We start from the raw sequence: 20,967 nt of genomic DNA, 5'->3' as shown, positions 1-20,967 counted from the left end.
CCGCGGCCGGGCCGCTCTCCCGCGGGGCGGTGCCAGGCCGCGGTGCCAGGCCCCGGTGGCGGCGGGGCGGCGCCAGGCCCGGCGGGAGCGGAGCGGTTCCCCGGGTGCCGCCGCCGAGCCCCGCTCGCTCCTGCGCCTTTAACGCGGCGGCTCCCGCCGCTTCCCAGCCCGGGGCCCGGCGGCGGCGACGCGAAGATGGCGGAGTCCGGCGGGGCCGAGTTCGGCGCGGAGCGGCCGAGCAGGTGAGCGGGGCCCGGGCGCGGCCTAGGCCGGGGGTCCGCGGGCGGGGAGGCGGCCGGGCCATGGCGGCGGGTGCGGGGGGGCCCGGCGTGGCCGCGGGGCTTCCCCGCAGGGCTTCCCCGCTTCCTCCGGCGCCCGCAAGCCCCCCCGGATTCATTGATTTTCCCTTTATTTTCGGCGGGGGTCCCGGCGAGGGGGAGAGCCCGGCCCGGGGGCCTGAGGGGGGTGTGTGTGGGGTGAGTCCTGGACAAGGCCTGGCGGCTGCGGGTCCTGTGAAAGATAACGATAATAATTAATAACGCTTCCCCCGGTGGAGTTGATGTGGGGGAGAGCTGAGCTTTGAGGGAGGCTCTGAAACAGAGAAGGTTGGGAGTCACCCCGAGACCCCGCTTGGGCAGGGTTTGTAGGGCCGCCGGCTTTGGGGGTTGATGGAGGCAGCAGGTTGATGGGTTGATAGAGGCACCAAGCTTCTGGTGTTTCAGGCCGGTTCTGTTGTGCCCCATCCCCTCTGCTGTGACCCTGGGCTGCAGACCCCTCCCTGGGTCACTGCGTTTGGTCCCTACGGGGTCACTCGGCCTTTGAAAGGAGTGTGGGGTCGGCAGTGGTACCAGGCAGGTGGTGGTGGTACCAGGGAGGTGGTGGTGGTACCAGGGAGGTCGTGGTGGTTCCACGCAGGTCGTGGTGGTTCCACGGAGGTTGGTGGTGGTACTGGGCAGGTCATGGTGGTACCATGGAGCTTGGTGGTGGTACCAGGGAGGTCGTGGTGGTACCACGGAGGTTGGTGGTGGTACCGTGCAGGTCGTGGTGGTACCATGGAGGTTGGTGGTGGTACCACGCAGGTCGTGGTGGTACCACGCAGGTCGTGGTGGTGCCAGGGAGGTTGTGCTGGTACCACGCAGGTCGTGGTAGTACCAGGGAGGTTGGTGGTGGTACCAGTGCCATTGTAGGTGCTGGTACCGGGGAGGTCGTGCTGGTACCGGTGTGGTTGTAGGTGGTGGTACCGGGGTGCTTGCAGGGGGTGGGTGGGTGGTACCTGTTCGTGGAGGAGTTTCTGTTGCCCGGGGCTTTTCTCTCTGCCGTCATCCAAAAGTTCCCGTGTTGGACAGTGTTGAGAAAGTTGTGTTGTCTGTCTCTCGGATGTTACGCCGTCAGCCTGTCACCACTTCAAAGTGCTGTTTGTCCTCAACTTAACTCTCTCTGCGTTCGCTCCTGAAATAGCCACCCTGCATGTCACGCCGCGGAGAGGGAAGCGCTTGCAGTCACTGTTCAGCGCTGGAGAAGCCTGTCCTAATTCTCACCTTATATATATATATATATATAATATTTCTTTTTTTCTGATGACTACCTGTGTAAGCTATATGCCGTGTTGCCTGGGGCATTTCATTTTCTCTCTCTGCAGCTCCTTTCTCTTCCCTCTCAGAGCAGGAACAGGAGCACTCCTTTCTCCCGGGTGTCGGTAGGGCCGCTCTCTGGGCGCTCGGGAGTTTCTCGGTGCTGGGGGTGTAGCAGTGAGAAATGGAAGTCATTTGTTTCAGGGCCATGATAAATCACCCAGACTGGAGCTGCAGCAGTTTTGTTCCCTGAGCTGGAGCTCCGTCGTGTTCCCTGTTGCTGTGTGTTTGTTTTCTTTGCTAATTTTGAAGTAAAGCCCGTTGAAGCTTGGGCACTGCTTCTTGTTGGTCATTAGTGTTCTGTTTTAAAGGATGGATTTATCAAAGAATACAGGGGAGAATGATGGGGGACACTGAACGTGCCGCGTTGTCTCTGCAGAGCGAGAGGAGAATTTCAAGGGCATTCCCTGTCAACAGTGGTAACTTATTAGGTGCTGCCACTTGAGACTTTTTTGCACTTACTGAGTATTTACTCTCTAAGGCAAAAGGACAGAGTCCTGTCTTGCTGCTACCCACATGCCATTTCGGTGGTGCACTGCTACTCAGACAGCACGGACAGAATTTCCATCTTTGGAATTGCTACCGCATGGCTGGTGCTGGTTAGCCGTCAGTGTGCTGGCTTCCCCAAAGCCAGAAAACTAACTCGTCTGCTGGGGATCCTGCGCGGTCTGTCGATGAGGAACGCGCTGTGCCAGATGGTGTGGACATCGGACACTGATGGCACGAGATGAGGCCATTGCCATGCATTGAAAAGCAAACGGCCCAAATCTTCTATTTTGAAATAAACTCGCCCCCCCCCCCCCTTTTTTTTTTCTTTCTTCCTCTATGGGTAGAATTTCATGAGTTACAAATGGGTTTCATATTTTACTCCCAGCCCTCAGTATCATGTGGAGGGAGAGTTTCAGGCTACATAATTCACTCTGTAATACTGTGCTGCTCCTGAAGATATGCTTTGAGGTTGGTGAGCAAGTAAGTACCGAGGAAGCGGTGAAATCCATCGGTACCCTCGGCAAGAGAAGCTCTCTGTGCCTTAGACAGTGAGACGCGTGAACTCTGCTGCAGTGCTGGTGAAGTAGGGTTGTACAAAGCAGGGTGACAAAGGTCTAGGAAAAACATCTTTTCATATGCTGGAGAGGATGTTGTCGTGCAGACCTTTAAGCGGGAATTAATCAGGCTGTCCAGACAAGCTGCATGTCTTTCAAATTGGGAATAATCCCTTGAAAAAAGGAAGGCAGCCAGGCTGGATAAACAATTTCTAAAACCCTCCCTAATATTGTTACCCGCTGGTGTGTTTGCTGAAAGCAGTCCCACCTGTCAAAACCAGAATGAATGGGCGAGGGAGACCTGCAGGTCTTCCTTATCTGGAAGTACATATGTCTGGGTTCAGATCAAGAGAAAGTCACCCTGAACTCCCCTAACCTTGTTCCTTCTTAGGAAAGTGGTGGGAGAGAGAGGAAATGTAGAGGAGGATGGAGTAAAACCGCGTCGGGGGAAGATAATAAGGGCTGTGAGCCTGCCTTGCTTTTGTGTTCCTGTAATCTTACATGGCTTCGGTCTTCAATTAGGCTTTCTTCTTCCTTTTGAAACTGTTCAAAGTTTAGTTGTGTGTGGTTTCTATGTTCTATACTCTGCCACATGGCAATTTTAAAACAGATTTAGTTGTTAGATCTGGTAGACGTGGTATAAATGTTTATGCTCTAATTGAATCACTGTAAAAATAACTGCTGCTTTCTTTTTCAACATTGGGAGACTTGTGAGCTGGAGGTTTTATTTAGACCGAACGTAAACTTCAGTGATTCTTTAAAGGTTCCTGTCTCACCTCCGAGTGTCGCGTAGCATTAACTGCTTTGTGAGGAAGAGCCTGGCATCACGGGACGGCGGCTAAGGCGCCTTTTCCAGTTTCTCATTTACGTGGAAGATAAATGCTGAACTTGCACAGAAATGGGTGACCTTGAAGAAAAGCTTTTGGTGCACTTCTGGTGGTCTTGGGCCATTCTGTCTAGGTGACGCGGTGAGGGTGGCACGAAGCCTGTGCCGAACGGAACCGCCCAAGGAGCTGGGAAACATGATGGTGTTGAGGATGGGCACAAGCCTGTCGGAAGGTAAGCGCAGAGTGCTTAGATAACGAGGGAAACGGGCTGCAAACAGCGGCAGCGATGGGGAGAGGATTTGATCCTGGAACTGAATTGGAATGGGTGTTACGATGCCAAGTGCCGGGGCAGCTGCTCGCATCTGCTAGAAAACGCGCTGTCGTTAGTTTGCATTGAGGGGATGGTGGGGTTTTCTTCTGTTGTCTGCTGTTTCGTCATTTTACGTGGCTTTTGCTCGAGATCCCTGCCTGCTCCGAGGCAATAATCTGGAGGGTGGAGGTGCAGGGCGTGCTGTGGGTCGCTGCACGCTGTAGTACCTACTCTGCGTGTAGCTAGTCCTGTCATTTTTATTGCAACACTGCGCAGAGGATGCAATCGGACGCTGCAGAAACAGGCCGAGACAAATGCTGCCCCGAGTACCTCGTAGCCCGATTTTGACGTTTTTCTAAGTTTTTTCCGAGACGTGGAGCAAAGAGCCTGGTATGGTTGTGCGGGAGAGGATTGCAAAGTGATTTGTTGGGGGGGGGGGCAACTTTCTGTCCTGCTAGGAGCTGCTGGCAGAGCTGGAATGGGCTGTCCCCAGCAGGAATGCGACCCGGCCATTGCTGTACGGTGACAAGCCGGGAAGCTGAGACATGTCCCAGTGGATTTTTGGGTGAAAGTGGCAGTAGCCGTGCCACGGGTCGGCTTCGCTCCGTTTCCGAAGGCAAAACCACGATGCTGGAGTGGGGTGGATGGTAGAACTGGGCTGGAGGGAAGAGCGGGGTGGCATCTAGGCGGCCAGCAGCAAAGCAGGGCTTGGGGCTGGGCTGGGTGTCACTTTTGGGGTGGCCTTGGTGGCTCTGCTGTGCTTGCCGACACCACTAGGTGCCTCTCGGCCTTTGCACAGCGGCTCTGCCACGGGTGCTGCTGGGAGCCCTGCGCAGGGGATGCGGGCGCAGAAAGCACCCCCTGCCGCTTCTGGCTGCTGAAGCGACCGCGGCGGAGTGTTGGAAAAGGATGGTTCTGCTTTCTGCCTTTTTTGTTTTTTATTTCTCGTTCCAGCATCACTGTAGTTTTCCTTTTTCTAGAGCTGGGGTTGGCAGGGTTTGACCGTAAGGGCATATGGTGGGGGAAACGTGGAACTGTTTAAGGCAGCGCTGTCAGCAGGAGTATCGAGTGTGTAAAGAGCCTGTACTTAGCCGTGTACTGTGAATACACAGGCAAGTTTTACGTGGTGTAAAATCCACCGTCCTTCTGGGGGTCCTTGTGTGGCTGGCTGAGCTCAGGAGCAACAGAGAGCAGCTGACTTTCACTGCTGAGATGCTGCCTGTGGCTGCCAGAGTAATTTATATGCTTAGAGCGATTTTTATATTTGCTCAGTTTGTTCCTGGCTCAGCGGGATTAGGTTTGGGGCTGACAAGAATATAATCACAGTAAAGTCTGGGGGGTGGCGTAGTGTCTTCCCGTTCTCGGTCATTGTAAAAATCCAGGCTGAGGTTGTGGAAGGGCAGGGTGGTGGGAGCGATGGGTGAGGTGCGTCGCCTGCGCCTGCTCCACACGCTCTGCTGCCGGAGGAGGCTTTGGGCAGGACTGAGGGCGCCCCAGGAGAATCCCCCGTACAGGACTAGATCCTCTGCGGTAGCTCTGGATGTGGGTAGAGAGTAGAAAAATGGCAGATCCTGGTAAATGATCTTCTCAGCCTGATGTTTCGTGCCCTTCCAAGACCCTAATGCTACCGGTGTGCAAATTTGGGCTCGCGGAGCCCTTACCTGAGAGTTGCATTGGCCCCTTTGGCTGTTGAATGAAGAGGACCAAACTGCTGTCCCTATTTGTCACTGCACCAGCATAAAAAGGACTCTGGCTCTGTGACAGAAACATTTTTAAGAATCTTGTTGTTTCTTCCCCCCCCCGGCCCCAGTTTGTCCCGGGTACAGCACGTACTGACCAGTCCCTCACATTGAAACTCCATGAGGTGGCACAGAGTTTAATGCGTTCAGATATTTTGCCCTCTGCTTTTTTATTCTGTGCTCCAATGCTCCATTTTGCCAGGCCAGGCAGCTTTTGACAGACATCCAGTTTCATTAGTGCTTTTAGCAGAAACCAAAATCCCACCTCCTTTGGCTTGCGAACAACCTACCGATTGATGCTTGGGAGCAGGATCTGTGTGTGTGTGTGTGTCTGCTGGGCCCCGTGTGAGTCCAGCTTGGGGAAAAAGAAAAACAGAGATTTGGAAATGTGTCTGGGACTTCTCAGGGGACAAAAAATAATATATACATTAAAAAAACCAACTTGGCAAGCCTCTTGCTTCAACTTGCTGCTGTAACTTTGGGTTATAGGGGTTTCCTTGGTTCCAGCTTGGGAGAAATCGGGTGCAGATAAGCAAATGATGATAAGAGCATCGGTAGGACCTGATTCAGAAAGCACTTAAAAATGAAACATTAAGGTACCTCCTGGCTTCTGTGAAATACGCCTTTAATTGCTGTTTTCACTAAGTGCAAGGCTGAATCAGGCGGGGGCTGTCGGGCAGTGCGAGCGTGGGAGCCCAGCGGCGGGTGGCCCGTCTTCTGCGACCTCAGTTCCCCCTTTGTGAGAGGGACAGGCCTGTGGGTCCCTGTAACACAAAGAAAAAAAGCTTGGTTTGTTGATCTGTGTTCTTTTTTTGAAATAGTGAACGTTCTCCCCTTTGCCAAACATTAACTTTCCTTAAATTTTGAGACTGGAAGTGTAAGAGATGAAAGACGAGACTTTTCAAACTTCACTGTTCAACTTCAGGCATTTTACAGCAGACCATTTTTCCCCACACAAAGCATGACTCCTTCTAAAACTCAGACCCATTTATAAGCTCTTTATTTAAGCACTCCAAATTGCTAGTCACTTCTAAATAGAGGTATTAGTCTCAGGCTTTCTACTTGTGTTTATTGCCTTTGATGAAGGAGAGGGTGTCAGGAGAGGAAAATGAGTGGAGGCAGAGGAGAGAAATAGGAGAAATTAAGGGAAGGAGGTGGAAAAGGGAACAAAGAGATCGATTAAATGATTTTGCGCGCATACTTTTCCTAAGGATGATTATGTTTCTGTGGAAAACATCCCCTTCATTCGATGTGTTAATAGTTAATTAGTGGCTGGTCATTAAGTCCTTATTGTTGTTGCTAATTTGGACAGGGAAGCGATGGTAAATGTTGTTTCTGATGGGGTGCTGGTGACAATCTTGCTTGCTGCTGGCAATGTAAGTAGGTTAACAGGGCAGGTATTTTTAAGTCTCATTGCCTGGCAGCATCGAATCTTCCTTGCACCCAAACTTCAAGGAAACCTCTCGATGCCTTTTTGTAGGGGGGTGCAAAGGCCATGGGAACGTTGTCCGAAAGTCCCGAGAAGAGTCTGTGAAACAGCAAATCTGCAGTAAAGGGTTTAGCCTCTCTGCCCTAACGTAACATTTGTTAGTGTGAGGTGCTGAAAACTCATTTTCATCATTTGGGCATGTGATATAAAGCCTCAGGATCTGAAATATTACAGTAACCATAGCTACCAGTGACTTATCCGAGGGAGTTTGACTTTTGTTTTGATTTTAAGTGTCTTAATTGTAGTTTAAAAATCAGAATCTGAATGTGTTTTTTACTTAGGGATGAAACTAAAGGCATTAAATGATTTGCATTATTAAAATATCTATAATGCTGCCTTTCAAAGGTTCTTAAAGCAGGTCCTTAATATTCATACCCTATGTTCTAAATAAAGTTACTCTGCAGCTTTATGTTAGTTCTGCTGCTCTCGCCATTAAAAAACATCTTGCAGGCTTGAGCGCTCAGAAGGTGCCTCGCTGGCTGTTTTGCAGTCCCGAGTCCTTTGTTTGTCCACAGAAAAGCCGTGGCACGGCGTGCTCGATGCATGCGAACACACACGCACGCTGCTGCTTTGCCTCCCTCCTCTTCTGTACCCCAGCCATGCCCCGCGGGGTCCTACCTTTCGAGCTCGTGTTTACTGTAGAGGCTGCCTGTTGGAAGTTTGCCCTGCTTAGGAATCTTGCCAACCCCCTCGAGTTTCTCCTGTATGAAAAATTACCGAGCACCACCTGCCCTGGGAGTGGGAAAACGGGGGCGGATGTCAGCAAGGATGCTGAACTGGGATGGAGAGCAGGCCTCGCCAGCACCGAACTGTCCCTCCTCCCAGGGAGAACCGTGTTGTAGCAGAAGAGTAGGAAGACAACAGGCAGTTGTGTAGCAGAAGATTTTTCTGATTTAATTCAATCAGTGAAATGTTATAATCTGGCCTGGTATAATTCTCTCCATTTGTACTTGTGCAGTAGTTGCAAACACGCTGAAATATGAACTCATGCTTGGTAAGCCTTTAATTCCAGCTTTGATGTTTTTAATCATTAGTACAGATTTGGTAAAAATGATTCATTAGCTTGAAACGCATCTTGGATTACACGTGATGTTGTGGAGAATCGAGAAGGCAGAGACAGGGGACGGTTGTTCTTTGGGATGTTCTTTGTGCCTCATCTGAGCTGATTCTTGAAGTATGGCCGTTAAATATCTCTCAGCCCCTCGACTTTAGAGGCCCCTTGGGCATCCAGATGCCTCCTTGCTGCATCTGTTTCTGCTCAAAAAATCACGCAGTCCTTGCTCAGAAGCATGTCGGCTAAGGATGTGGTCGGCGTGCTTGGGGCAAGGATGAGCACGTGGCCCAGCTCCTCTGATAGGTATGGCAGCAGGAGATTTTCTGGGCTTGTTTGCCTTCCCTGCCTGCTCTCTGGCTGGAACTGCTCCCTTAACCCTTGCTTTAACATTTTCACAGGTGTGCAATGGGCGTACGGTTTTGGGTTGATTTTCCCCAAGCTGCGATCACATACGCCATGCTGAACGACTGGAGAGGACTGAAAGCAATCTGGCTTCAGAGCAGTGGCTTGGAGACAAATCCTCAATCCCATTACGTGTTCCCTGGCAGTCCCTTTTTGAAAATTGGGTGCCAGTGATGTTATCGGAGTCTCTGAGTGCGCTGCCCAAAATGGGTCGCCCTTCTCAGTCAATGCATCTGTTGAATTCCAGCTGCCCCCACCATTCGTGCTATGGATGCAGTTGCATGAATATAAAGATGCCTTTCACTGCTCCAGCTATTTCCATATGGAAAGTGGGATTTCTGTTCTGGTAAAGTCGCCTTTATGCCAATATATTCATATTAGAGGCCCCGATCATGTAAACATTTTCAGATCCCCTTGCAGATCACTGTGAAGCCCGTGGGACGTGCAGTGGAAGTGCTGCTTGATGTGAATGTGATTTTTATGTTTTACATTTTTCCAAAGGATAAATTTGACTGGGTGCAGCCAGACATACTTGCCTCGCTCCGAGCTAGCGTGCTTGGCCCCTGCCAAAGGACACTCCGGCCACAGAAACCTCCGCAAAGCTCTGCGGCAGGGGAAGGACTTCACTCAGCGCCGTCCTTTTGAGGACAAAGACGAAAAGCCGAGGAAAATTCCAGAAGCTCTCCAGCCCTGCCTCCATCAGAAAGGGAAGGGGGAAGGAGCAGAAGAAACACTTTCGCACTATTGTGTGATGAAAGGCTTTTATCTCGAAGGCATGTTCTGAACTGCTGAGGAGTGGATGCGACTCTTCCGAAGTTTGTCTGCAAAGCTGTTTCTTCTGTAACAAATTGTTAAGCAACAAGTACACGGCATATTCAGATCTCAGAGAAGATAGGGACAGCCTCACAAAGGCGCTTTGAGATGTTCAAGGCTTCCTTTTGTGCTTTTTTTTTTTTACCGCTCCTAGTCTCTGACATCCAGCGGCTGCCTCGCGTCTTCCTCTGCTCCGAAGGCAGCGCGAGGAGTGGAGAGCAAGGCCGTGCGGCAGGATGCGTGCCGCTGCGCCGGCGTGCCCGCGGTACGCCAGCCTGCTCCGAGCCAAGCCTGCTTTAGCACAGATCCCCGGTTACTAACCGCGGCGCAGGCAGCGTTTGTTGCTGTTTTCTCACCTCTCCTCCCCCCGCTTCGTTTTCTGTAAAGTCTCCTGCTTGATTTCTTATGCTTTGTGTGGATTTTATTTTGCTTCCAGCTTATGTAATTCTTCTAAAAATTCTTTTTTTCCAAGCTGAAGAAAACTGGACATTATCAGTATTTCTCTTACTGTTAGGTTTTGTTTTGTTTTGTCGTTATTTTTCCTCCCCTGAAGGATTGTGTAATCATGGGCTCCTTTTATTCTATACCTGTAAATAGACAAAGGAACGAGTACAGGGAGTTTTTCAGGGGTAGCTGTTCACAATTACCTATTGAAATGAATCGCACATGCAAACACTCTTATTCCAGCACAGAAATATCTGCCCGCCCAGATTTAGTCCTCCGTCTGCTTTAAACTTACACTCTGGTTATTAACAGTGCCTGTGAAAGTTAATTGAGAAAAAGGAAAAACGAGGAGTGTTTGTTCAGGTAAAGCTTGTTGTTTGGAGAGGCACCCACGCTGGGAGAGTTGTGGATATAGTGAAAGCAATCGTATTTGGGTAAGCCCTTCGGCTAGGAAAAGGAATATTTAAAACTGGTATGAAAAAAACGCTGAAGAAAATTCCCATGAGAAGAATCCTGCAGGAGATCGAGCCTAATGAAGTTATGGTAAAGTCAGGAGTTACCGTCTCCCAGATGAGCCACCAGAGCTCTCTGTGTGTATTTTTACCTGTCCAGCGTGAAGCAAAATGAGTTTGCTCGGTGAACGATACTGTGTTCAGAGGCGAGATCATTTCCTTGCTTATGCTCAACGTGTCCTCCAGCGAATCAAAGCCGTTGTTCCAGAGAGGAGAGTAAAAGGAGTTTGACGTGATGAATATTCACGCACTCACTCCGATCCCTTGCCTCTTTCGCCTTGGGAAGAGCTGGAGTGGATAGATGTTTCTTGGCTCGCGGAGTAACGGCTAAAGGTCTTGTCAGCAACTGACGTTTTGCTAATCCTTTTTATTGTAGGAAGGATGTTGTAGCTGGACTCCACTCGCTGAACTAAGACTTCAGTGTGCTTTGACATTAGGGTTGGAATTTCAGATCTGTGCTGCAAGCAGCCTGGCTGACCGGTGTCAGTCGTCCCTGTAGGAACTCGTATGGAGCTTGAGGTGCGTTCCCAAGCCTGTGGGGATTCGATATCTGCATCCTGCAGCACCCCAGCGAGCTCTGGAGCCGCTCGCACAAGGCGGCTGCCCCTGCAGTGCTCTGATGAACATCACAGATTTCCCCTAACTCGCCTCTTCTGTAAAGCTCGCAGGAAATTGCGATCCGATAAGTTAGGCAAGTAGCAAGTCCTGTCCATTGTTCCTTATTGTTTGAGGATTGTTCACATCCCCTTTTGGGTTATCCCATCTCCCTGACTCTGCGCTGACCTTGCCTACTTGTTTCGTGCATTGTGTGTGGCTTTTGTTGTTGGTTAGCTAGTGAACTCTTAGGGACAGTTGTTAGTAAATGATGAGGTTGTACGGCTCCGAGCACACTGGGACCTAGTCTCTGTACCATATTTTTTTGCTTTGTTGGTAGATTCTATCCAAATAATAATAACAATAATACTCTTTAAGCACAGTACTAAGTGCACTCTTCCACTGTGGACTTGGGAGCAAGTAATGCAGCTTTCCAGATCCGGTACAATGTGCTTGGGATTTTTTGTATCACGCATCCATAAAAAATTTCTTAAAATGCAGAGATCAAATAGCAGGTCGCTTCTGAAAATGTAAACCCCATCCTGAATATTGGTCCTCGTGTGTGTTTTCTTCCCAGAAGGACTCGGCTCTTGATCCTGAAAAGTAGTTCAGAGTTGGATTAAATTTGCCCATGACTTTAGGATCACTGCTGTTGGCATGAGTGGACTCCGTTTGGTGGGCAGGGCATGCTGGCCCGCTGTCGCCTTGCTCAGGAAGTCTGCAGCATGACTGTAGTTCTTTTCAGAGGAGCACGGAGCATCTAATAGTCTTTTCCACGTGCGCGGAGATACTGCTGATGTTCGCCTCCAAATGCCACCTTCTCACTGACAAGGGCATCTGAGGCCAAGCGAATCGAAGGATGATGCTCTCCGCACTGGGGAACATGTGCGAGAGGCATTGGGAAAGCCGAGGAAATATTTACACTGGGAGGGGACTGTTTACAATGCAGTTCAAACAGCTGACGTTATTTAGAGCAGCCAGTGCTATGTAATCTTTTTCTTTTGCTCTTCTCGTGAGGGTCAGGCATAAGGAAAGGATCAAATAGGGTGAGCAGGGCCGTGCTTGGACAGCATGGAGCGTCTAACAGCTGCAGTCAGGATAGGTGGTGAGAAGAAGAAGCAACTGTGCTTCGGTCTCGTGGTTGAAGTCAAGGTCAGGGTGGACTCTGGGGTAGTTGTAGTGTGGGGACACCAGTGTTTGTTGGAGATTTTGGCCCCGCTAGCTGATGTTTGGATGGTCTCTGAAGCCCACGTGTGCTGCAGCGTGACGGGTTGTCAGTAATGCGAAAGTATAATTTAAAAAATTGGAAGTCTCTTTTGTATTGGGAGAAGGGAATACAACTGAGGGACTGATGTCATGATGTTCTGTGTGGCGATTGAGCTGGGAATTTGCGTTCAAACTGCTTCGTGTTACAGTATCTTCCCCAGCATGCTTTGTAGGTATACCACATATTGTTTTAATTTAAAACCAGCCTGTCTCTCTTGTTCTGTTTTTAGCATGGCTGACAAGAACAGCACCCTGAAATGCACGTTCTCTGCTCCTGGCCACAGCACCACTCTACTGCAGGGACTGGCCTCGCTCCGAGCTCAGGCTCAGCTGCTTGATGTCATCCTCACTATAAATAATGAAGTGTTTCAGGTTCATAAAGTTGTCTTGGCTGCCTGCAGTGACTATTTCAGGTGAGAATCCGATAGGGAAGCAGGCATTTTTACCTTTCCCATTGGTTTTCTGTTTCCCCATCCTCCCCCACCCCAACCTCCCCACCACACCCCGAAATCACACCCACACACAACCCTTTGGAGGTCTGGTTTGTGGGATTACCCACGGGCAGGCAGAGGTCCCTCTGAATGCAGCTGAGGTTTGTTTGACTACAGTCACTGGGCCAAGACGCAAGTTCAAGCCCAGGTCTTGAACCCACCTGGGCAGCACTGGTAGGTGCTCTGCCCGCTGGAGGAGACAGGCTTTTGCCCTGGAGCTACCTGAGATGGTTTTGAAGTGGCAGCGAGGGCTCTGAAATGAGTCATCCCATTGAACGATGGTGCCTGCTCATGTTATCTTTAACTACCACTGATCTGTCTGTAGTGCTTACTGTTCACAGGCTGAAGAGTGTGAAGCGCTTTGTGTGTGCGCGTTCCCTGGCCCCCCGGGAGATAGGGGAGAACTGTCCCATCTTGTGTGAGTAGAAAACTGAAGCATGGAGATGAGATTTCACACCCAAATTAATGCAGAGGGAGCCAATTGCAGAGCAGGAAAAGTAACTTTTAAGCGAAAATACGTATTCATCCATCTTGCTTCTGTCAAACTGTGATGGTTCTCTGACTTGGAATGACTTCTGTTTCAAGTTAGGGGTCCTTTCTGGCAGCACCAGTAGCAGTGTCAAGTGAAGGGCATGTTGGAGGCACTGGGTATAGGGAAGGTTCAGAACAGCAGAGAACTCGACCTGGGTGTTGTTCCAGACTGCGTGTTGCAGCCGGTAAGAGGGGAGAAGGGCTGCTCAGCGGGGTTGGTGATCCCTTGGTGTGTAGGTGACTTCCTGACCCGAGCAGACTGGTTTGCTGAGCAGGTAACCGAGAGCAGGGCCTTCGGTGTCGCTTGGCATGTCTGTTGGATCCCTTTGCCCATTCCTTCAGCTGCTCTGCTGATGTCTGTCTTATGTACACACAGATTTTCTAGGCTGTTCCCTTCTCTTCTCCCTTTGGTGACATAAACCTTCCAAGCTTATCACTCTCCCTAACAGCCGTGCAATTAATGATGGAGCTGATCTCCCACCAAATGCTAATAGCACTATTTGTATTCATAAATGCTGTATGCAGTGCCACTGCTAGTGTGTTTTCGCTGTCGAAATGTAATTGCTGAGTAGGTTTCTTGTTATAACTTGTGTGGTGCTAAGGAAGGTTGTCCTGGGGAACAATGGCAGAATAATCTAGCTTTTGAAAATACTCTGGTTTTATGCAGAAGGGGGGAGGGAAATCGAGGCATTTATATAATCAGCATTTTAGAACAGTAACACTTTTTAAAGGAATTGCATTCTATTTGATGATTTGTCTTCATCATGGCAACAATAATGCTTTTCTTCCCTTAGGCACGTTCAGGTCTGCATAGCTAATGCACGAGTACACATATGTCTGCCTGTCCTCTGGGGCAAGGGATCAGGGCAGCACGCTGTTCTGTGACACGGGATATGCAAGGGGATTTTAGCAGAATGCTCTCATCCGCTATATGGACAAATAATTGCGAACAGTATTCCTGGTCACTCGGTTACAGAAAGCTGATTTCATATGCAGATATTTCCTTATTTAGGTCATTTAGGATTTTGTGGGTTTATGCTGGACGGCAGCAGGTTTTCTAGCCTGGTTTGGACAGGAAACTTGGAACTCCTGTCTTTTGACAGCGCTCCCAAGATATTCCTTTATTCCTGTGTTGCTGCAGGAGAGCAGGGTCTGTTGAGCATTTTTTCTGACTAACTTGCACCTGAGAGTCACTGCAGCTTCCTAAGGCAGCTCTAATTACACAGTGCCTCCACAATGAATTCACCTTTCCGATGGAAAAGAGTAGGTTATCGATGGTGGGAAAACCAGCCCAAAATGCGCCGGCAGCTGGCAGCGGTTTAACAGGTCTTTTGTGTGGCAGTCTGCAGCCGTGCTGTGATGCGTGTACGACGGCAGCGAATGGTGAAACTCCGTGTCACGGTCCTTCCAGCAACCTGTTTTGACTTTGGCTTCCCCAGAACTGCTCTGCTACCGCTTGTTGAACGCCGCACAGAGCGCAAACCTTTGCCCCCGAGCTACCCATATATAAGAAAAACTGCTGAAATTTAATGTAAACGTATAAAAAACCAAATGTGCAGTTGTGTCCCCATCATGCCCACAGGCCCCGTAGCTGGGAAATGCAGCACCGCTCTAGAGGAGCGGTTTACGAGATGTCTGCGCACAGTCCTTGGCGTGGTATGTGCTTCCTGTGGAATTTAGAAGCCTCCCCAGGAGGTGATCTCGGGCCTAATCTCTGCGTGGCCTGGTCAACTGATGTGCTTGCAGCTGTGCTGTAACAAAATCTTGGGTTTTGTTTTTTTTTTAATTGCCTGTTAGCCCCCTGCCGTCGTACTGCAACATGACAGACATTTTCTGGAGTGGCTGCAACTCCTATTTTCTGAAAGCGTTGGGAATGAACCTTGGAAGGGAGGTTCTGCTGCGATGACCAAAGCTGTTCATAAGATGCGTTGCATCTGCAATAGTGAAGCCGTTTCGTAGCTCGCCTTACGATACAGTGGGCCAGCTGAACGCTCAGCCTGAAGGCAGTGCTGCCGGCAAGCTCAGCGGATCGAAGACCTCCTCAACACCCGTGTCTTCCAAAGTGTATTCTTCCTTAGTGCTCACAGATCCTGCATACTTCAACTCCTAGGGTGTGGTTACTGATTTCTGCTGATCCCGTTGTGTCCTTTGGTTGTTGAATATCCTGGATTCTTTGGTGTCCAGTGTACTACACTCCCTGCTCTGGTAGCTCTGCTTACTTCTTGAAGCTTTGTCCTGTGGTCCGCTCTTCTTTTTGTTGCCAGTAGGATTGAAAAACTTCACTTTCTGATAGCTGAATATTACTTCTTAGCGCACTGTTTATGCAAGCTTTATGTAAGTAATTGCATACTCTAATTTCTCCTGGCTTTTAGAGGTTTAGCCTTGTTTTATCCTCCACCTTCCCCGTCCTCCCTAAGAGAATCAGTATGTTAAAAAAAAAAAAAAATTCTCAAGTTATACATCCTTTTACATCTATTTAAAGGGAGAAAAATTTTTGTTTGTGTTTTTGTCCTCCAGGGCAATGTTCACAGGCGGGATGAGAGAAGCCAGCCAAGATGTGATCGAACTGAAAGGTGTGTCTGCAAAAGGACTGAAACACATAATAGACTTTGCGTACAGTGCTGAAGTGACTCTTGATCTTGACTGTATTCAGGATGTGCTGGGAGCTGCTGTCTTCCTCCAGATGGTGCCTGTCGTGGAGCTCTGCGAAGAATTTCTGAAGTCTGCCATGAGCGTAGAAACGTGTCTCAATATCGGGCAGATGGCCACCACCTTTAGCCTCGCATCCTTGAAGGAATCGGTGGATGCATTCACTTTTAGGCATTTCCTCCAGATCTCTGAGGAAGAGGATTTCCTGCACCTGCCGCTGGAGCGCCTTGTTTTCTTCTTGCAGAGCAATAAGCTGAAAAGCTGCAGTGAAATAGATCTCTTCCGTGCTGCCGTCCGCTGGCTGCAGTACGACCCAACCCGCCGTGCCAACGCCAGCCAGGTGCTCTGCCACATCCGCTTCCCGCTGATGAAGTCCTCGGAGCTGGTGGACAGCGTCCAGACCTTGGACATCATGGTGGAAGACGTCTTGTGCCGGCAGTATTTGCTGGAAGCATTCAATTACCAGATCCTGCCCTTTCGTCAGCACGAGATGCAGTCCCCTCGGACCACCATCCGCTCGGATGTCCTGTCCCTCATCACCTTCGGTGGCACTCCCTACACCGATAACGACCGCACTGTGAGCTGCAAAGTCTACTACCTGCCGGATGCCGGCGTCCGCCAGTTTAAGGAGCTGACGGAAATGGAGGTGGGCAGCAGCCACTCCTGCGTGGCCGTGCTCGACAACTTTGTCTACATCGTAGGAGGGCAGCACCTGCAGTACCGGAGCGGCGAGGGAGCTGTGGATATCTGCTACCGTTACGATCCGCATCTGAACCAGTGGCTGCGCATCCAGGCTATGCAGGAGAGCAGGATCCAGTTCCAGCTCAACGTCCTCCACGGCATGGTGTATGCCACCGGTGGGAGGAACCGGTCAGGGAGCTTGGCCTCCGTAGAGAAGTATTGCCCCAAAATGAATGAGTGGACTTACGTGTGCTCCCTGAAACGCAGGACGTGGGGGCATGCTGGAGCCACGGTAGGCGACAAATTGTACATATCAGGTGGGTATGGGATTTCGGTGGAAGACAAAAAAGCCTTGCACTGTTACGACCCCGCTGCGGATCAGTGGGAGTTTAAAACCCCAATGAATGAGCCCAGAGTTCTGCATGCCATGGTCAGTGCAAACAACAGGATTTACGCTCTGGGAGGCCGCATGGACCATGTTGACCGTTGTTTTGATGTTCTGGCAGTGGAATATTACGTGCCTGAGACAGACCAATGGACAACGGTGAGCCCTATGCGTGCAGGTCAGTCGGAAGCTGGCTGTTGTTTACTAGAAAAAAAGATTTATATCGTAGGAGGGTACAATTGGCACCTGAACAATGTTACAAGCATTGTGCAGGTGTATAACACAGAAACTGATGAGTGGGAAAGGGACTTACATTTTCCAGAATCTTTTGCTGGGATAGCATGCGCTCCTGTTATACTACCGCAGGTCACGACCCAGAGATAACTACGCGCGCTGCGGCGGCCCATGAAATCGCCTCGTGTTGCATGTTACCAGGATGCTGTGGTGTTTCTTTGGTGTTTGCAAATGGTATTGTGCGTTTTGTGGGTGAGGGAAGGAGAAAAATAGCTTGCGTTCCCTCCTCCATAAAGTCCCTCCTCCTCTTATGTAGTGTTCTGGCAAGCGCGTTTCATCAGAAGCACTTGTCAGCTAGTTAGACTTAACAGATGCTACAGCTGGGAAAAGCTTTTCTCCTTTTTTCTTTTTTTTTTGAGGGGGGGGTGCATTTTGCCAACTTTTCGGATTTTTAACGATGTTACACATTGCAAACATTGACAGCTCAGGAGTAACTAAGTACTGTGGTATGTTTAAAAGAGTTCAGGTGTCATTTTTATTAACAGCTCCAAAAACCATTGTATGTCGCTTTGTTGTTTTTTAGCAAACAAAAACCCAAAACCTTAACATACTGACCTCCAGAAGCAATAAAAGGACAGTGGGAGCTAGAAGAGCTCAGGTGCTTGGATTATGAAAACATATTCTTGCTTTTTAAAGCTGATTCCCCCCCTTGTAAAAGGGGAATACTTATCCCTGCACACCTCTGGTCTCCGTCGGTTCTTCATTGCGAGGATAACACTGCAGTTCCAGTTCCCTTCCTCGCCCCCTCCGGATACTCCAGTCCAGAAATTCTCCCTTTATTGGGGCATCCAGAGTCAGCAACACTACAGCCATGTTGATAGCTTGAATCCGTATAAATGGGCATGATTATTTTTAGAACTACCAAAAATTGGTTTGGCTTCCTTGGCAATAAGAGCTCTGCAGCCGTTCGCCTGGGCTGAGCCGCTAAAGCGGAGAGCACCCGGAGTTTCTGGCTGAGGACCCCGCTGCCTTTGCCTTTCCGACCGCTCCACCAACACTCCTGCATCCAAACTCTGTGCGTGCAGTAAAGGAGGTGGGTGCTACTTGTTCATGAGCTCGAGGGTTTTCTCCCTTGACTTGTAAATAAGGAACTTGGCTTCACATGAGGATGGAAGTCTAAGTGGAATGGTGGGGTTTTTTTTTGTTATTGTTGCCAGTGGGTATTTTAAATCAAGAGGTGAATTTTAAGATGACTCGTGTCATTTTTGTAAAATCTGTTTGCTGCACGGAATACTGTTACTTCCTGAACTTTCCTTTCCTCCAAGCCATTTTTTCTAATTAATTTGACTGATTAATGAATTGAAAGTTTCTCCTTTTATCAGGTATTCTGTTTCAAGGGCTTTGTTTTGTATCTGTAGAAGTTTGATTTTGATGTATGCAGTCTTCTTTTTGGAGAAACCATTGCATTCTGCTGTTAAATAAATACTGTGCTGTAACTTTTGCAGACAATATATAATGTCTGTTTTGGTCATGAATCATTGATCAGGTCTGTGTAAAGCATGAGCTCCATACCTCAGACTCACTTAAAGATATTTTTCTCTAATAATTAAATCAAAGCACCTTTGGATATGATACAGTGAGGGCACGTGCTCCTCAGTTAAGCTCTGCATTCTAAATTGGAGATAAAATGACGCATAGTTTCATCTCTTCCTATCTCTTTGCTGGTTTGCCAATAATAAATTAATGAAAAGTACTTGTTGTTGTATCATATGCTAAAGTCATGGGCAAGCTTCGCTTTCTAGCTCCTAGGCAGTTAATTTACGCCATTCTCTCTTCATTTGCTCTGGCGTAGAAGCTAGAAACACTGCAAAACAGTCTTGGCAGATAACAAGCAAATTTTGAAAGGACGAAATGTAACTTGATACAAGCTTCAAAGTTACAAAATAATGGATTTTCTTTTTTTAATGCTTCCATATGTTTATGAAAAGGGTGCTTTCTTAGGTTATGGCAAATGGATGGTTACTTGCTTTCCTCTTTGTGGAATACAATTAATCCTTAGGAGTGTGTCATTCCTTCATCATTGCCTTCCTAAAATACGTTAGTATTATTCCCTATTTTATTTAAATTTTCCTTCCAAAAGGAAGCAGTTGATGGTTTGGCTGTTCTCTAATAACTGAGTTTTTCTGAATGTGCAGCTGTAGTGCTCATAAGCCACGCCACATCAGATGGCTGGAGAATCCATGCGATGACCAGAGTTGGCTTCATAAGGAAACCGTGCTTTATTGTTCACTTCCAGCTTCTAAGGTACGTGTGCGTGTCAGGGGGTGAAAAAAGAAAAATGGAAAAGTATGTTTGGTCTCACTTTTAAAACACCTGCAAAAACAAACTTGACCTCTGTATTTGTTCATATCGGAATGGTGGCTTTGAAGGCAGGAGGATACACAAAGCCATTCTGTACCTGTATTTAATAAAGGACTGTTGCCTGCCGTGCAGCAAACTAGCCTGGTACCCGTGTTCCCGATCCCGGCACTGCAGAGCAGGAGCTGGGAAGGGTTTCCAGATTCTTTCACTGAGACTTGTGACAGAGAACTGCTGTGCACCACCTCTCTTTGCTACTGGAATGTTCTTTTTATAGCAATATAAAGAATTATTTTTCATAACGTGAGCTAGAAATATTCTAGCTGTTCTAAATTTAGCAGAGACTGGCTAAAATGTTTGTGGAAATGCATATCATCCATATTGACAATAAAGTTTGTTTTACTCCTGTGAAGGATGGAGTTGTGGCTCTGGACTGTTCTGTGCATAACCTATCCGTTATTCTGAAGATAGACGGGTTTGATTCTTCTGCTGTATTGCAACAACTTGACTGCTAGATGAGGGTCTTCACGTAAAGCAGCGATCGTGCTCCGTGGCTGAGTTGGAGAAAACGCTTTACAGGATGCCCTGCACGAAAAGCAAGTGGACTGGGCTCGTCTCCTCTTCAAGAATGAGCAAAGCCAGATAAACGTTTGATTGCACTCCGAGTCATTTATTAGTCTCAGAGCAGCAATAAACATCATAGGGGTAAACCTGATTTGGTGCGTTTTAAAATACCCTTGAACAGATGGGGAACAGTAAAAGCACAGCATCATTAGTTCTAGGTATTTGCAGAGTATGCGTGTCCCATTAGGGACTCCTGTCATGGCCAGCATAATAGCTTCTGTCTTCTCTGATGTTTTATGGGCCTGAAATTGTACTTAAAACGATAAAGAAAGAAAGCACTAGAACTCTTGGCAGGGTGCAGAATAGCTGGAGATTGGGAATGTCTGCATCCTATTAATGGTGTCACTGACCCTTTTCCAGAGGGTCTGTCGGCTCGGCAAGCCGACTGTCATTTCTCCCTATCCTAGAACCTTGCTAATTTGTGCAGACGTGTCCTAGCTTTCGTACCAAGGTCTTGGAAGTTTAATAGCGGCAGAAAATTTCATTTCTTTGATTTACAATGAATGAAGGCACTCCCACTAGCTCTTAGTGCCCTGGTGCTGATTTAAAATGATGCTCTGCAACAGAACTGCTCGGGACCTCTTGTAAGCCACATCAAACCTAGTCAGACGTTTCCACTTTCATGTCTGTGATAAGGTCTTTAGTTGCTGAAACTCTGCAAACTTTAGGGACATTTATCATGCTAGGATTATTGAAGCCAGACTACTGTCAGAATAAATAAAACATGTTTCCCGGTGCAACTCTAATTATGATTTTTAGCCAGTTGTGTAATGTGCAGAACTTTATTTACAATAAATCTTCCAGTTGCTTGCATAAATGAATGAGATTTCATCACTTGTGACTTAAGGACCAGGAAAAGTTAATGTGGCTGAATTAATTTACAGTCTAGC

General features: G+C 48.5%; 1 protein-coding gene across 2 annotated transcripts; it reads left to right on the top strand.

Annotated features, from left to right (window-relative positions):
• The first annotated feature begins 86 nt into the window (after positions 1–86).
• On the top strand, positions 87–19,380 carry KLHL26 (kelch like family member 26). Of its 2 annotated transcripts, XM_075444190.1 has the most exons (3): positions 87–242; positions 12,355–12,537; positions 15,664–19,380. In XM_075444190.1, exons 1-3 carry the CDS (start codon positions 196–198, stop codon positions 17,243–17,245), a joined length of 1,812 nt encoding a protein of 603 aa, XP_075300305.1. In that variant the 5' UTR covers positions 87–195; the 3' UTR covers positions 17,246–19,380. The 2 variants fall into 2 exon arrangements, with proteins under 2 accessions (XP_075300305.1, XP_075300306.1); XM_075444191.1 differs by lacking the exon at positions 12,355–12,537.
• The last annotated feature ends 1,587 nt before the right edge of the window (positions 19,381–20,967 follow it).

The sequence above is a fragment of the Opisthocomus hoazin genome, chromosome 27 (assembly GCF_030867145.1).
Source record: "Opisthocomus hoazin isolate bOpiHoa1 chromosome 27, bOpiHoa1.hap1, whole genome shotgun sequence".
NCBI lineage: Eukaryota > Metazoa > Chordata > Aves > Opisthocomiformes > Opisthocomidae > Opisthocomus > Opisthocomus hoazin.
This window is presented reverse-complemented; position numbering and strand designations above follow the sequence as displayed.